This window comes from Rhea pennata, chromosome 1 (assembly GCF_028389875.1).
Source record: "Rhea pennata isolate bPtePen1 chromosome 1, bPtePen1.pri, whole genome shotgun sequence".
NCBI lineage: Eukaryota > Metazoa > Chordata > Aves > Rheiformes > Rheidae > Rhea > Rhea pennata.
The window spans coordinates 200091337-200109992 of NC_084663.1; the positions used below are offsets into that span (position 1 = coordinate 200091337).

At 38.5% G+C, this 18656-nt stretch overlaps 1 protein-coding gene across 3 annotated transcripts in view; it reads right to left on the bottom strand.

The window, feature by feature from the left end:
• Positions 1-18656, bottom strand: part of GRIA4 (glutamate ionotropic receptor AMPA type subunit 4) — a 227441-nt gene that overhangs the window by 76824 nt on the left and 131961 nt on the right. For all 3 annotated transcript variants that reach the window (XM_062577591.1, XM_062577581.1, XM_062577600.1), the window contains exons 4-5: positions 18178-18362; positions 48-101 (exon numbers count right to left, since the gene is read on the bottom strand). In XM_062577591.1, coding sequence (XP_062433575.1) covers positions 48-101; positions 18178-18362 — 239 coding nt within the window. The remainder of the gene's footprint in view (positions 1-47; positions 102-18177; positions 18363-18656) is intronic.

Genomic DNA, 18656 nt, shown 5'->3' on the forward strand with positions numbered 1-18656 from the left:
GTGTTTCACTTACCAAGTACGGGTATAATTCTAGGAAAGGGTCTTACCAGGTTTGCAACAATGTAATGGTATCCTTTAACGTGCTTTCCCACGCTCACAATCTGTAGCAGAGAAATAGGAAATAAAAAAGAAAAATACAATATTGTTTTCTCTAGAGAGGCATTTTACCAATCAGACAGATATAAATTTTGGAAAACGTAACATCAGTGATACAGTGTTGAGAGTATTTCTTCATCATTTTCCAAGTGCTTAATCACATGAAAAAGTTAAAATGAAAGTGAGTAAAGTAATGAACAGGTAATTCAGCAGTCTGAGCGCCTTGTATATGATTGAAAATGCTACTGTAGTACACTATTTTATCAAGTATAGCAATTACCTATGGGCTACAAATTAAAAAGCAGGAGGTCACACATTAGCTAGAAAGACTACCTGCTGATTTGTACCTTTCCATTTTAAATGAGCACATGAATCAAACTGGGTTTTCACCTCTTGGGATCAAAGCTGTGTGCCCTAAGGGAGGTCGAGTGCTGAAAACGTGATTCAGCTCTCTGGAACATGCTGAAGACTTTGGGAGTGGGCACAGGTGTGCGGTCGGAGCGAGAACTGAGAGCCGGACCCTGCGTGGAGCCGTTTCGCGATGCCCTGCTGGAAAAGCCCAACTTGTCTAACTGCAACAGCCTCTCAGGACACACACGACATGAGGGGGAGACCTCTGGCTTCTCCACTGCCCCTCAGAAGAGGAGGTCACAAGCTGGCCTTGAGCATTTAATCAACACTGAGAAACCATATATAACACTGAGTTATGCCATAGGTGCACACTCATAACGTGCGACTACTACAGTCCTGATTTAACAAGAGCAACAACAGGGGTTAGACAAAAAAATCTTTTCTATGACAGCCCTCGTGATACATCAATGTTATTATCATTTCAAGGATGGTTCCTATGATGGAGATTTAACACACTGAACATCTAAAATAAGGAGAGAATATTTTGCTTGTAGAAGGTGGTATTGATAGTTTTATTTTAAAGTGAAAGATGCTTTTAATAAAGAAACTTCTAGTAACACCTGCAGCTGCAACTTGTATTTAATAGTAGTAAAGGGTCCTTGTAATTCTTATTTTCAGGGATTTACAACTCATATATATATATATAAAAAATCTGCTTGCAGCCAAGATACATACATATATATATATATATATATATATATATATATATTTCTCCTCACATACTCATCTCCTCAAAGTATTTAGCTGTCCTTCAAATGCATAACAAGGATGCACGCAGAATTCTCCCATGTAGTGCAGGTTACTCAATAATCAATGGGAAATTTATGGATCTGTCTCCTTTCCTGCTTCGAAAACCTTAGCTCTAGACATGTCCTGAAGAGTTGACCACATTTTGCCTTCATGCAAGGCTTTCCATGTTGAAAAGCCAGAACAAACAAATATTCATGAAGCCTAGCAGCCCCTTGCCTTTGTGCAGCAGATAATAATTAATATCGCATTTTGGAGATGAGATGTAAGTTGTCGAAAGACTAAATGATTTGGAAAAAGACACCTAAGGATCCAGTATCTAAATCTGTATTGAATATTTCCCTAAAACATAGAAAGTGATAGAGATTAAAAATTTCCATTTAAAATAACTACAGCATTACAGTCAGTGTATAAACGGACTGATATGATTTAAAATGTAAGTGATGTGGTAACTGAGGCCAGATCCTTAGCTTGGGCTAATTCAAATCACTGAGGCTCCCTTGGAGCCCTGGTTTGGTTTCATAACACAGATTGTACCGGTCATTACAACGTATTTGTCAGAGAAAACAAGCACATGATCAACCGGCAACTGTGGAGGTATGTCAGATGCGTGTTCGTACTTGCCAAACAATCAAAATGAGCCAGTACTACTAATGATTAACCGGGTTTGCTTCTGTGCTTTTTCCTAGTAAATGCATGTAGTGGCAGAAATGTTTGAAGAATTCTCAAATTTAATTTAAACGAGACAGAATATTTGTGAAATAAAATTTTGAAATTTTCAGTATATTCTCTCAAAACTAGACTCTATGGTTGGGATTCATCAGAGCAAAAGTGTACATCTATGTATGACCCAGTTGTCTGAGCTTCCTTCATAGTCAGTGGAAAGGGCAGGCACTCATCTTATTCTAAAGTAAATACCTAAAGTAAATTAGATAGCTTATTCCCTGAAAGTGCTTATTTTTCTCCACTGTCTGGCAAAAAAGTTGCTGCTGATTAGGTCTGATGAAGATACCTACCTTTTATATCCCCAATGTTAACTGAGATGAATTTCACCCTAACAATGTTGGTCATGTGGACAGAGAATAGAAATTATGTTATATAGCTTCTATTTCAACCAAGACTAAATGCAGTTCTGATTTTGAATCTAATGTTTATGATTATTGATCAAATACAATTTACAAACCAGGAATTTCTTACTATTTCACAAAAAAGCATTTTAGTGAAGCATCTTCCTCCTATGAGCATCTCATTCATTTGTATATCCAAAATATACACACAGTCATTTTTTCTTCTTGCACACTTAAAGCTGCAGATTACGATCTATAAGATAGGATATGAGTCCTTACTCCTGGAGGAACCACCTTTTTTTATGCTGCACTTCTACAACAAGATAATAGAGGCAAAGAACTCAAGTGCTTCATAGGAAAGGAGTTTCTGATAGCTCCTCAGTCTGGAAATCAAGCGCTCACGTTTCCCTTCTTCATCCAACAGAACTGACTACAGCCTATAACCAAGATGAGGCCTCATCTGTACAGTATGCATAATAACAGAAATTGCCCTGAATGACAAACTAAACAGCAAGAGTGCTGGTGAGTAAGGGATGAATATTATTCCTCTATGACAGTGCACAGTGGTGAGGCAAAAAATCCAGAGTGCCTGCTTTGAAAGAGAAATGTAGACCTGAGATTTTGGTGAATAAGTACAAGATAATGTTCAAAAAAACCTTTGCTACAGAATTTCATTAAGTCTGGAGGCTCCCTAAACCACCAGATTCCTTGTATACTCCTAAATTAAAAACCAAAGAGCCAAGCTCAGTTGTGGTCTAGAGACAGAGCCAAGAGTTCCATCACCTAAAGTCTACATTAGCAAGTAGTGGAGTCCAACAGGGAAGGATTTGTACAGCAAGTACTGGTGCTAAAGAACTCTATCCATCGCATGCATGTCACAGGATTTTACTTTCTAGCAGCTCTAGCCTGCTCCCTGGACTAACTTTCACTGGGATCTGGAGCATCTCAGGTGTGCTTCTGGGGCACATCTTCCTGTTTAGCATCATCCCAAAGAAAAATACTTCAAATATTTTGAGTTTGGCCACGATATGAACCACAACATAGTAAGTGGCCACAGTCAGGAGACTTGCTTCAAAAGCATTTTCTTGACACAGCCTAAAATGCCAATGTGGAGGCACTCTCCATGCCTGAAAACCTACTCTCATGCCCCAAGCTTCCATGGGGCACACAACATCGCTACATGCAGCACCAAGTAGAGCAGCAAGAAGCATCTTCATTTCAAAAAGGAGACACTGAAGAGACAGAGACACTGCCACAGCCACTCATGGTGGCTTTCCCAGGGAACGGGAGGACCAGGTTCAGCTCTTCACCCATGAAGATGGAAGTTAACCTTAGCAACTTGACCAGTTGGGGCACAGATACAATTTTCCCCATTCATGTAGTACTTCACTTGCAACAGGAAAATATTTATCTTTTTTTTCTGTACTTCAGTTCTAACTTGTCCTTGAACACCACACAAGGTTATTACAACTGACTTCTGTCCCAGTGAGAGTTTAAAATGACCTCAGCATGCCCAGGGAGAGTTCAGAAAGAAAGTGTTGGGAAGGGCAAACTGAATTTGTGACTTTTTTGGGGAAAGAAAGAGAGCAGGACAGTGCATTTTTTTTTTGTCAAAGGAGATTAATCAAGAAGACTAGCACCTAGGATTGGAGCTCTTTTATACTCTTCCTTGTAAATCCAAAGAAACTATAAAATATACTGCATTATTCTGAAGATGAATGAATAAGGAAACACAATCTGCTCCCCAGATTATTGTTAACAGGAAAGAAAACGAGTAATTAAACATATTAGCCAGTACTCACATAATTAGTAAATATTTCATTTCAGAAACAAAACAAAAAAAAACAAACAAAAAAAACTGCCATAAAGGCCATGAAGTCTGTTCCAGAACCTAATTCAGCATTTTGTTAAAATTTTATTGCGTACATGAGTGTCTATAAGCCCTCAGAAAGGTTTTTATGAAAAGGTTTAAAAAATCAGTATTATGCTCGATTGTTCATTCTCATTTCTGTGCAGCTTTTGCGTGTTCTTCCTTCGTTCATATGAATATGTGTAAGAGAAATCTTACTCCACACTGAAAATTTCACTATTTTCTCAGAATTCTAAATCAATGCAACAAAGAACAGAAACTCAGAGCCAATATATGTACTCCATTAATAAACTACTAAATGCGTTTATGTAAAAGAAACTAAATAAAACAGCACATTGGAGGAATTTTTCACAGAATCACAGAAATTTTAATTGTTGGTCTGTCATACTGCAATTAAGTTAGATCTCAGTGATTAGGGGGCAGGTTTAGCTCAGTTGGTTAGAGTGTGGTGCTGCTAATGCCAAGGTCATGGGTTCAATCCCTGTTATGGGGTTATGCTGAGGGATGGACTAGATGATCTCCAGAGGTCCCTTCCAACCTTACCGTTCTGCGATTCCAGTGCTAATCAAAAGTAACTATAATTATGCCACTGACTTTAAAGCGTGGTAAAGAGTACTAGTGAGATCTGAATCAAACCTAGATTTTTACACAACTCAACTTTTTGACTTTAGTATCATACAATACTGTTCTTTATCTTAGCTCACAATAGCTTGGCCCAGGAAATTCAGAAACTATTCTAATATCAAAAAGAAAAAGAGCTACAAGTGCCTACTTTGATTCTCATAGTTTTCCGGAAAAGGTAAGCCCAAGAACTTTGATGAAGCCATTCCCAGACTTATATCAGCAACTGAGCAGAGAATCAGGCCACAAGTCAGTCTCTATTCTCTACTACTATAAAATAGATATTACATATAACTCATTTTAAAAGAATGCTAAACTTCTGTAGTATGAAAAGTCTTTCATTATGATATCCAGAAGATGGAGGTCAGTATAGCTGGAGTGAAAAGGACTTATTTTCAGTTAAATCCCTTCAAATAGTGATAGCTGTGCATTATCAATGGGATTTTTACAAAGGTTTTCTTCTTTGGTATTGTACCACAATCCATTGCCTTAAGAAAAAGAAAATATACAATAAAATGAGGGCTGTGTAACACAATACAAAAAGTGTGGAGACCTCTTAAAGACAGAGATTGACACCTGACCTGAAATATTGTGCCAGAAATGATGATAATATAAATCACAACTGAAAGGAGATTTTATACAATATCTAAAGTAAGGATAAATGTTTTACAAAGCCATAAAAAAGCCATTGAGAAACAAGCTTAATTTTAATGGCTAGTGCTTGAAAAGTGCACTATTGTTGGGGAAAGGGTGGTCTTTTAAGAGCATAAAGTTGACAAAGAGAAAGCTAAAGAAAACAACAAAGAAGTGCGCTCCTTACAAATAGTGTATTTCTTTCTGCATTGTAAAGCAAAGGCACTGAGCCAGCAAGGCGATCCTCGTACATGGCCGAGCATAAGAGAAAGAGCATCAAGTGCAGCGAATCATCAACTTCATCAGCTAGCAGAGCCAGTGCATTGTACGGAGAAGGCAGCTTTCCGGGGAGGAACCACCTGGAAAGGTGACTCAAAGACCATTGATTGAGCACGGATGGTTGCTTTCTTCTGCTGTGAGAATCGTTTGCGTTCAAAGCCTATTCCTGAGAAACGCTCACTGAGCACTAGATTGAGTATGCAGACTTTTAGGGAAAAAGCAAATGTGAAGAGAGAGGAAAGATGTAAAAAGAAGGCCACTTTAAGACTCCCCCAAATCGTTTGTATTCATCCTTTGTCTTTCAGTGCTTCTACTGTTCTTTCAATAACAGAAATAGTCTATTTCTTGAGTCCAAACTTCATTAGTTGTGTGGTAGAGTGGCGAAATATTTTTATATTATCGTACAGTGTGGAACTACTATTTCATGTGGAATCCCAGCTGCTCCACAGAAAATGAGCGTATGCAGAGGAGGCTCTCCTGACTCTCTGTGGGGTAAAGACGATGCTGGTGATGGTGTCATCAGTCAACTCCCTCAAAGAGAAGAGCTACAAATTTGCATTCACATTACAGTGCTTTTTAGAAGCAACTATGCAGACCTCAGGGAGGGGGGTAAGAAAAGGAGAGAGGAATGATGAGGAAAGGTCACTTTACGAATCTCCCAAATCCCCTGAGTTTAAGAAGAGATGCACAGAGAGCTGCTGCTATGGTCCTGAAGTGATGATAAGTCCAGTGATGCTGCTACCAGCGCAAACTATGGTGTGCTGCACATGTACCAAAAGTATTTGGCCAATAATCTGCTTCTATGGTCCTGTATGAGTAGAAGGAAGCTTATGTTTTGCCCGGTCAAATCAATAGGCTCTGCAGGAAAACTGGAGACAGTGAGAGTCTCCAGCGCTGAAGTAAGTTCACGCAGTTTCAGACTCGAGGGATGAAGAAATCCTTATTATGCAACTAAACTACAAATAAAAGCAATACAGATCTATTGATAAATACTCATCTGTGTCATGTTGATGATTTTTTGTGCCAATGTGCTACTGTGTTGATGAAAAAGATAGCAGAGGAGATTTTGGAGGAATGCTTGAGATAATATGCTGTTTAATTCACGTGTTTGGTTAATTCTACCTTTCTGTAACCACTACTTTTAAATTCATTATTATTATTCTCATTTTTTATGCCAATGGTCTAAATATCATTTATAAAAATGTCAATTATAACTTCAGTTAGCAGACACACTGGGAATTAAGGAGAAGAGAAAACAACATTTTTTTTAAAAAAAAGCCAAATTTATAACTTGATTGATTAGAGAATTAATATAAATTTCACCAGTCAACCATTGCTTTAGCAGACTTAGCACTCCAGTGGCTAAATACTGCAAGGAGAGCAAGAAGTGGAATATGTCATTTTGTGTATTTTTTCCTCCACTTACATTTATTTACTTTCATGTTTCTAGTTCTAATAATCAGTCCTGGCAATGACAGCCTGCTCCAAAGAGATTTGGTTTCTAGTGCTAGCTAACCCTATATGGTACTTTTCAGCTACATTTCTCAGAACTCTTAAGGTTGGGGAAGCTGAGGATTAGCAATAATGAAAATCAGAGTTAGACAGCTATAAGGAGAGTCGAAGATACTAGGCTTCTGCTTTCCTATTTTGTTTGTTAACATCTATTGTTAGATGTTATTAATTAGAATATGCTCTAATTAATTGTATCGTGTAAAATAATTTTTACATGATAAGGTTTACGATACTAATACTTGTCAAGTGAGAACTTTACTTCCCATGTTTAATTGTTAATATTGCAAAGTACGATGAACATTCTTTTTATTATTTTGTATAAATTCGGCTCTCTACTTTGAACCATTAATTACGTGCCGGATGCTGCACAGTAGCTTTCACCTCCCAGATTAAAGGTAAAGACAGCTCTACATGACTGTGCTGATCTAGAGCACTGATAGAGCTGAGCAAAGTGGTGTCAGGCTACCGGGAAACATCCCATTTAGTTCTCACATTTTGCTGAGAGGGAGAGAAGGGAGAAAAAAAGACTGGAATCAGCTTGTCCGTCAGAGCAGGAGCCAGACCTCCGATCTCTGATAACAAAACTGATACACTATGCAACATTCAGAGGATGCTGCTGCTCGCGGAGGACAGCTTTGGACACTAACACAAGGAGTGCTGCAGTCACGAATCCCATGGGGTGGAGACTGATGGGAGAGAAAGGAGCTGCTAGAGGCAGAAGAGGAAAGGAAATCCACTGTCATTCTTGCAGGAAGGAAAATAATTTCTTTTCTGGATAGAGACATATACATGTTTGTGTACATGTGCTTATCTATGTATCTGCATGTGTACAGATACAGAAGCGCAGACACACACTTTCAGTATTACTGCACATGAAAAAGCCTGGGAAAACAGAAATTAGGAATAGTAATATTCTCCTTAGGAAAGAAGTAAACATAAAAGTCCTAGATGAATTCAATTACAGTTAGCTTGTACTTTTTGGTTTACTTCACCAAGCTCTGTATTAAGGTCTAAATAAACATTATGCAGAAGCACAGACATAGTTAATCTCAATACCTAATTAAAATCTGTCCAAGAGGATTATGAGAAATGAGTAGTAGTGGAATCTCTCACTGATGTTTTTATGTATGTTGTAGGCGAGTCTGCATTTGTTTCATATTTCAAACTATTTCTCACTTAATCTTGGACAGACTGGTAAATAGATCTTACTATTAACAATGTACCCCATGGACTGATACTGTACTGGATGCAGCGCTCACTAATGACCTGGATGCTGTGACAGAGTGCACTCCCAGCAAGTCTGCTGATGATACAAAACTAATAGAAGTGGCTGATACATCAGAGGGCTGTGCTGCTGTTCAGATGAACCTCAACATGCTGGAGAGATAGTCAGAGATGAGCAGCATGAATTTTGACGAAGAAAATGTCATACCCTGCACCTGAGGAGGAATAACTCCATGCGCCTGGATGGGCTGGAGGACAATGAACGGGAAAGGTGCTCTACAGACAAGGACTTGGGAGTCCTTGTGGACGACAAGTTGACCATTAGGCAGCAATGTGCTCTTGTGACCAAGAAGGCCAATGGTGTCTTGGGTTGCATTAGGCAGAGCATTGCCAGCAGGTCGATGGAGGTGATCCTTCCCCTCTACTCAGCCCTGATAAGGCCACATCTAGAGTGCTGTGTCCAGTGCTGAGGTCCCCAGCACAAGGCAGATGTGGCACTACTAGAGCAAGTTCAGTGAAGAGCCACACAAATTATTAAGAAACTGGAGGATCTCTCATATTAGGAGATACTGAGAGAGTTGTGATGGTTCAGCCTGGAGAAGGCTCAGGGGGATCTTATCAACCTGTGCAAGTATCTGAAGGGAGGGTATAGAGAAGACAGAGCCAGACTAATCTCAGAAGTATATCACAATAGGATGAAAGACAAAGGACACAAGTTGCAGCACAGGAAATTCAAATTAGATATATGGAAAAAATACTGGAATGGGGACAGAGAGATTGTGGGATCTCCATACTTGAAGTTGTTCAAAATTCAGTTGCGCAAGGCCTTGAGTAACATGTTCTAAGCTTGCCCTACTTTGAGTGGGGAGTTGGTCTAGATGACTTCCAGAGATCCCTAGCATCATAAATTATTGTACTATTCTATGAGTGTAAATTTTACTTCCATTTAGTAAAATAGAGCTGTTCATGTCAGTACTTCACAGTCTGAATTTAAAAACTGGGTCCTAAATCTATCTAAAATTAAATCAAAGAACTGCAATGCTCAGTCTTGCTCCTGATACCTTATTAACTCTGCAGTGTTTAATATATATTGCCAATGAGAGTTTTGGCAGAAAAATAAATGAAGCACTATAACCGGTAACATTAAACTTATTTTATGCTTTTGAAAGCCTCTCTTCACAATTTTAATGTTCTTTTGATATAGATTAACAACAAAAATAAAAACCAATGAAAGGCTAACAGATATTCAGGTATTTGTGGTTAACAAAACTATTCATCTTCATCTAAATGATTCTGTTATTACACTTTTTCTACTTAATTGTAAAATCTATCTGGAACATTGACTTCACTGTGTATCTTAACACATTTTTCAGCACTGTACAAAGCATAAGTAATAGCAGTGAGAACAGCTATGGCTGAATAAATGTGAGTATGCTTCTCTAGTAATAGTAGTAGTAGTAATATTATTCTCTAGTAATAGTATTCTCTATTAAAATTAGTGTCTAAAGAAGTGAAAAGAGCAAATGCTGTAGTTAAGATTTCACTGAAATCTTTAAAAACATTTTCCATGTTATTCTCTAAATCTGATCATGATTTCATCCATTTTTCTATATTTGACTCTTGCCTTAAAGTTAGCAAGTGAAGAAATAACAAAAGAGATCTATGACATATATATTACAGCATTGCATCCAGATGACTAAACGCAAAAAAATCTTAGATGAGGGTGATATGGCACTCTCCTTAAGTGTTTCTAGTGATATTTTAAGAGAAAAATAAAATTCACAGAAAATGAGGGATCATCAGTTCTCACTTCTTTGTTCCATTAATTTTAAACATTGCTTATTTTTGCTGCATGTGGCTTTTGAATTGCTTTATACTGAAATAAATTTGATTATATTTATACTAAATTGATAAAAAAGGTCCAATGGACAAATATTAATGAGAATAAAAGTTACTCTTTTTTTTGTTCAATTTGCTTAGCCCGAAAAACTCTAACCTGGGTTTTCACAAGCTCAGCTTTAACAGCCCTTCTGGTTTAACTTTTTGGATGATCTCAGAAAAAAAGTAACAAATAAAACATTTGTTTAATAGGCATATTTGTGGTGAAATGGGAGTTCTATATGTAGCTCCCAGTGGAAACTGAGCAAAACACAGAGCTGATTCTTATAGTATCATATGCAAATAATTACTTTTGCCTTGACAGCTTAAAAGTGTTCTACTGATTGTGTCTAGTATTAGCAGGTTGGTTGTTAGGAAATGGATATCACAACATTATAATGCACTTCAAGTATTCATTGTGCTTTAAACAGAAAGTTCTTTTTTCTAAGTTAAGCTAAGCTCTTTGGAAGTAGTTTAGAAAAAAAAGAGACGTATTAGCAGGGAGGATTTTCAGTCTCTCTCACTTACTTCCTCCTTTGATTCACACAGAATATTCTCGTACTTTAAAAACCACTTGCTGAATTTGTTGTAGTTCACAGAAAAAGGTCTATTGATAATAAGGACATCGTTGTCCTTGATAGAAGAATGAGCATCACAGGAAATGTATTCCGCTATATAAGCTATATAAAACTGTGAATATGTTACTTTATCTCTCTGTGCCTCTGTTTTATCTCCTTTTTATTTTTCTTTTCCTTGTCTCTGTAAACCAGAAAGCTAATAGTCCCTAATTTTGGTGTGCATGTAGGAAAATGGGGCCTTCCTCGCTAAGTGAGTTCCTAGGCATTTATGCAATATGAATAAAGACTCTCTTGGTTTAAATTTTTAGTTACAAATTTCAATTAAAAACGTATGGATTGTTTTTATTATCACTGTCTAATAAAGCAAATGTACTTTCTCCAAAGTGGGAACATACTTTCTGGCAGTACTGGGGAAAGCTGACACGAAGCAGACCTTTGTCTTACTGGTGTTGCTGCTCCAGCTGCTGCGCAGTGCCGAAACGCACCATTTCCCCTTTGCTGCTGGAGCTGAACAGCGTTACGTGCCTTCCCGCCAGTGGCTGCTGGGGCTTCCCGAAGCACCAGCGGTGCCTGGATGCCTCCTGCCCTGGCACTGCCCACTACCGTGGAGTAGTCGCTGCGCCTGCCCGCAGCCACGCAGCCTCAGACCACGGGCCAGGGCTATCGTGGTGAATTATATGGGCCAGGACTCGTTTGTGTTCCCACGGGCATATCGCATGGCACAGCTCAAAGCTGTTGGGCTGCATGGGCTTCTTCCCCTCTACAGGGTGGCCTCGCTCTTGCTGCCTCTGGGGAGCAAGCCCTGGTACGAGCTAGTCCTCCAGTGAGCCTGGGAAACAGGAGAGTGTTTACTGGCATAAGACATATTTTCCAGGAATTGTGGGACAGGTCTTGTATCCATACATTGATCCTGCTTATTTCCATAGTCATATGGTCCCCTGCTCAAAGATAACATGTACAGCAGAAACATGTTTACCCAAGTAATAAGAAGACCCATTCTGCCTAACTAGAGAGTGCTCTGATTTGTGCAGCTCCCCTCCTGTTTTTCCAGGTTTCCATCTTTGCAGCAGGAAGCTTGAAGCCTCTGTTTCCAGCTCTAAAAAAATCAGGTTTCTGTTTTTGGCAACTTGGCATTTTTCAATGAGAATGTGTTCCACTGGAAAGTTTCCAGGCATATTGATAGCAACACACTGGCATACAAATCAACACAGCAAAGTGTGAACTACTTTGTAGTTGTTACCATTTATCTATTTGTCTCAATTAGAAGATCCGTTCAAGTATTAAATGGTTATCTCCTACAGAGAAAAAATTATAGGACAATTAAGTCTAACTCATACTTAAAAAAATATTTTCAAACATATTTGTGGATAGAGTGGATATCTGTAGCAAGATTAGGACAGTCAAAAATGCTGGAATTTGTTTGTTGGAATGCACATTTTTAGTCTGATGTGTCATAGCATAATTTGGGTAAGTCTAAAATGAATCCCTCCTTACCCTCCTGTCTCAGCCCTCTGGGATCATACTGCTATAACTGTATGTTAGATTTTTTGCTTCGCTATTAGTAATCACTATCAACGTTGGACTGAAACTTTGAGATGGTCCCCAAAACACAGATTTCATGCGATGGAGTGCTCTTCAGCTTTCTAATCAATTCAACTCTATCCTCATCACTTCTTGAAATTAACAAGGTTATATACTACAGATAAAACCCAGAAGTAGAAATATGTAACATTATAGAATGCCCTTCTGGGAAAATGGAGTTATTTTTCAGTAAATATGATGAGACCAGAGGTTGTATTAGGGAAACAGATGTTGGTAAGGTTGAGCCGAAGTATCTTATGACATAGCTAGCGTATGTAGATCATCTTCTGTGTGCTAAAGAGAAAAATGTCCTTCAAGGAGAAAAAGGAGAGTTGCTCCAGTAATGAAAGACAGTGTCTAAGCTGTGAGATGATGGATGGTGTATTTGAATTTGTATTCGGAGCTTTGAAAGAAAGGCAGAGTCTCTGGAGTCTTAAACAGAGACCTAGAAGCTACAACTACTTGGCAAATCAGACTTTACCGGAGGACAATAGTACAGAGTATTCACACTAAATTGGAACTTGCAGAAGATGATCAGCTTTAGAAAGTTCAAGATGAGGTACTATGCTTCTTTCCTCTTTGGTATTAAAACATAATTTCTGTAAATTTCCTTTCCTCTGAAGAAAAGCCATACCAACATCCCCATTCCCACCACAAGAAGAGAAGGTACCTTCTGCCAGGGCAACCTTAGAAAGAAACAAGACCATGCAAGAGGATATTAAATTCAGCTATATCACTTTGTCTCCCATGTTTGCCTGGAGTAATGTTGCTTATGGCATTGCTAAAGATGCGTAAGCTAGAAAATACCCTTTTGTATGTGAAAGAGGAGCAACAATTGAGAAAGCTGTCTGCACCTTCCAAACAGTCCTTCACAGATACTGTAAAGTTGACCATATATGAACTGAAAAGGTGGAAAGGTCAGGTAATATTTGCTTATCAGGCTTCTTGCTTATATGAACTGCAACAACAATGGTACCAATGTTCATTTTACATTTTCTGAACCATGGTGTAAGATGGAAAATAAATCCTTTTATTTTTGGAAAAGAACATACTAAAAGAAGTGTCAATCAGGACTGTTTAAATGCATAATGGCTCTTGTTTGAGTGTTAAAAAGATCAGGAACATCTAGCAGAATGTACACTGCATGGTCTGCAATTTCTCATAGAATGAGCTTTCTTTCTAGACAGCACAGAACTTGCACGAAGAGGTAGGAGTGCAAAACTGCAAAGGTGGAAGTCAATGATCTAGATGACAGCAAATACAAACAACTCACAGGGTGATACTTGCAGTGACTATTGATCCAGCTGCTAGCATAAAGAAGATATCTTCTTCTCTGACTTTGGGAAAGGCTTAAGACTATGTAAAACAGTTTGCATTTACATCAACTGTCAGGTCTTGATAGTTCTCCAAGTTGTACTGGAGAAAGAATTAGGTGGTCGAGAATTTAAAAGTCTTCCTTCTAAGCCGTGTGGTGTTTCATTGTCTGTTAGTGGAATGGAGACAAGCAGGTAAAGAAAAACTTATGGCAAGAGTCTTGATGTTTGCTGTCCCTTTCATAAACTGGGATTGTAAGATGATAAAGTCTGACATAAAGGAAGAGTTTCACTCACAGGTAACAAAAAAGTCTTCCTCATCATAGCTGTTGCAGGATGCTAAGGAAGTAGGGTATTCTTTCACCATCCTGAGAATAAACTATGAAAACGATCTAAAATTATCCTATTACGCTTAGGTTACAGCAGATTCTTGAGAGTGGGTGGCGATATACTGACTCAGATAAACTGAAGACACTGTCTCTGTTACTGATGAATTGAAGCAACAGCTCTGTGACCCTGCAGAGAGTGATGCCTTGCTCCAGCGATGTATTTAAACATGACTGAGCAAAGCCACGCCAACTGGCACTAATACAGAAACCGAGCATTAAGGTTCCAGTCACCTCCAAATACTGTCAGTCACTACCAGGCACTGCATGGTCTTGCATAAGGGAGCATGGCCAAAGAAGGGGAGCCTGGTTTTACTGAGAAAATTGTCATGATCTTGTGAATCTTGTATAGCCTTGAGAGGTAATATTTGAAACTTTTTCGCCACGACAGTAGTGGGCCATTCAAGCAAATAGGATGATAAATACTTGAGGCCACGCTGAATGTATCTATTGAATTTAACGTTGGCCTTACTGCCTCTTCCTAGAATGGAAATCTGAAAATGGAACTTACTGTCTCCATACTTCACATTTTAAAGGAGTAAAGATTTGGCTTTTGCCCCTAAAACATCATTCTCACCACAGCAACATAAAAACCTGAAGGAAACATCACATTATGAAAAATGTACATCACAGGTTGTGCACAGAAGAAATCTAGATTTCAGACACACCATGCAGTTCTAGAAAAGATTTTTTTCCTGAAGACAAGCCTCCAGTACTGAATGTGGAGGCAGCTTCTGCATGCTCCAAGACACAACATGCTGGTAGGTTTGCTCTCAGGGAAATGTTGAAATGAGAGAGGAGAAAATAAAGGAGAAAGAATGATGAACTAAGAAAAATACAGGAAACACAATGTAAATATCAAATGTTAAATAAAGCTGCACAAAAAGGGAAAAAGCTAGCAGGTGCTGCTTTTCTCACCTTGGCAGCTGGAAAAAGAAACCACACAGAATGCACCAGGTCAGATAGGTGGCTACCAGGTGGGCACCAGACGTGGGCAGGGGAGCAGGGCATGTGCTCACTCTGGGCTAGGCTAGCAAAACAGTTTCCAATCTTGACTGCTTGAGGTCCACAGTCATGAGAAGCATGAATATGTATGTGGGCAGTCGTTATTGAGAAGAGAAGAAACCCACTAGCCAGTTTCTCTCCCTTCATTAGCATGGACTTAAGGGCAAAGTACTTTGAGTTACGGCCTCATTACTGAAATTTAATTACTTATTCTAAATGTTCTGCAGAACATTTACTTGTGCATTGCAAAGTATTACAGTATAGTCACAACTTAGGTTCTCAATTAAGGAAAATCTAGGCAGAAAAGAAGTTAAGTTAATTAGAACCACTGAAGCTTAATCAATTCCTCTGTGTATGCAGGGAAGAGCCCTCCAATTTTTAGTCCATTTCTGAAGCCACCTTACCTCTTGGCTGCAGATTATTAAAGCCCCCATGCAAAATGAAAGATCATTTGATTAATTTAGCTGATATTTTTTAAATGACAGCTATTTTGAATTTTCTGTGTTAGAACAAACTCTGTCTCGCTCCCATTTTTTGCAGACTATAAATGTTTTTGTCTCAGAGAATGTTGCTGAATGCTCGCCCTTAAGATACACTTGATCTCTGCAGACAGAGTGCTTTTATTTTGGATCCCCAAACCAGTGGTTAAGCAAGCACCCCAGGCCTACTTGCAAGTGAGCTGGTTGAGGAAGAGAGGGACCTTCTCACTGGACAGTAAAGATGAGCCTCTCTTGAGTACTTTGTCTAGTCTGGTGACAATTTAAATCTGTTTTGTACTGGAAGAATGGAAAGGAAATCTTGGGATGCTGGGGGAGAAGAAGAGAATCCAAATGACTTGGACAAATTGCAGAAATATTTGGAAATATGTAAGTTGCAATTTAATAAAGTCAAGCGTAAATTTTTACACTTGGGTGTGAATAAACACCAAAACAAACACAAAACATGGAACAGTTCATTTCCCGAGTAAAATTCATCCCATTCTCAACTAGGTGGTGTTCAAACGGGTCACTTCCTAAAAGGGCTTGTATGACTAGCTAAGATACAGCTATGTTGCAAGGCAGGTCTAGCTCCTACCCTAGACTCTCCCTTTACAGTTAAGGGAGGGACAAGCCTTAATCGGCTTTTGGGATTGTCCTGCAGCCAAACTCATACAGTCTGATTCACTCTGTTGAGACTAGGCACTGAAGTTCTTTGATTTGCAGTGCTTGTGTTAAGCGACTATTTTAAGTGGGCAAAACCCAGACCTCTATGAAGCCAGAGAAGGTCAAAAGCTTATATTAAATTCAGCTGTGCAGGATCTAAATAAACAGTACAGGTTATTCTAAAAAGGAACCGACTATGCAGAATGCAATCTGAAAAGAAAATGAGTAGCAGTTCCTGGAGGCAAATAAAATGTACAGCTGAGATCAGTGAGATAAAAACATGCACTGAATGAGCTCTTTTTGAGACTTATGAAAGTGGCTTCATCTGTGGGAATACAGCTTATTTTTATAAGCTATAGTTATTACGTGTTTGAAAAAAAAGTTACATAAATACAGAACTGATGGAAATAATATTTTCCTAAATATATTTTAAAAGACCCTCAAATGGGTGTTTTGTATTACACAGGCTGAACTGGGGGAGGATTTTATTATAAGCTATAGAAAGTGCGTATAAAATGTAATGACTTTCATAATTAAAAATAAAAATATCAAATGAATATATATATAGCAATATCATCCATCATCTATTTTTCTCTTGGTAACAACTAGAGAAGTAATCCTTATTAAATCAGCTCAGTTAATGCTCAGTTTCCTTCTTCAGCCAGTAAAAGCAAAGTTGATGTATATATTTCTATAAAGTATCATTTTATGCGATTTTGTATCACAACTTACATTTTATATTTCCATGACTTTAGTAGCAGACGCATCACGAATATTATTGAGATAAATTTTTTTGAAATCTCTAATACTCTAGCTAAGTTAGGTAGTGCCATGGAAGAGGATTTACCACCACTAGATGGCATTCATTCCCTGTAATTCTCTTGCAGTGGTTGTAGGTACTGAACGAGGCACTTTCAATACCTAAACATAATATACGGGATCATGCAAGAGGCAGATAGATATCAAAACCCTCACTTATTTTACTATCATTTAACAAAATACTCCTTGCAACCCAATTTTTTTTTACATCATTTAAGGAAGAGCTCACACAAGTGAGCTATATGCCAATACGTTCTCCACACCAAAGCCGCAGCATTTTTTTTACTAATTTTGCACAAAATGCAGTACTAGTATCAGCACTACCCAGTGCAAGCCAGTCAGTCTTGCCTAAGTCTTGCCTTAGCATGGAAGAAATAGGCTTCCATTAATAACTGATGGAAAATCTGACCTTCCTTCCCAGCTCAATAGCATCTTTATTTTACTGTGCTTAAGATCCATAAATAGTTTGCTAAGGTGACATAACTCTCTGTTTAAATATATGTAATAATAATTTAAAATAATTTTATAGTTAGGAATAGTCTGTGCTGTTTAGATAATAGAAAGTAATCTTGAATTTAAATGAGCAGATTTTTTTCTTTCTCTCAAACAAAACAGAGCTTTTCGCCAATAAAGGTACAGACTGAGGGTATCTTGGTAATTTAGCAATTTTGGGTTGCTCTGCCAGCCAGTAGACTCCGATGCCAGGTTTATCATGCATGGAGGTGTTCCCATGTGGGACTATATATGTAGGCTTGGACCGTCTGCCCAGGGACCTGCCACCAGCGGGACAGGGGCGGCTCACGGTGCCGATGTGCTGGCTGGTACCACAGCAGCTTTATCGGTAGGTGAACAGAGGAAGCAAGTGGACACAAAGAGATGGGCTCATGAAGAAAAACAAAAGAAAAAAGCAGACAATCTCATTTCCATCAAGAAAATAAATGGAAGGCAATGCACAGCGGTGGCTCTTTTGCAGTTTTGGTAATATGTTTACAGTGACATTAAAAGCAGGTACTACCTGTTCTAAAAGATTCTGAAGCCTCTCTATTTCACAGTCTATTACAAATTTCTTTTCTTGTCTTCGGTCCAGGTCTTCTAACAGCCGCCTGTAGCTGGCATCATTAAAATTCTCCACACAGATGGCACTGACTTGCCAGCTATTTTGTCCCGCTTTCTCCATAATAGCTTGAAGTATTGAATAACCTAAAAAAAAGGATACAATACACTAGTAACACAATCATTGCATTTTATGAATAGGAATTGTTCTTAATCAATATTATGTCTCTTAATACTTGCTGCTGCAGGGAAGGAAATAAGATACAGTTTCTTGCCTTACCTGTGTTACTAGCCACGTTCAGCGCACCATATTTTAATTAATGAAACAATTGTTATTATCAGAATCCTTAGAATGATACTTATTGTTATGAATAATCCACATATGAATTACAGACATGAACTCCTTCAGTCAACCAATAGGCTCCCAGACTGATTTGGCCT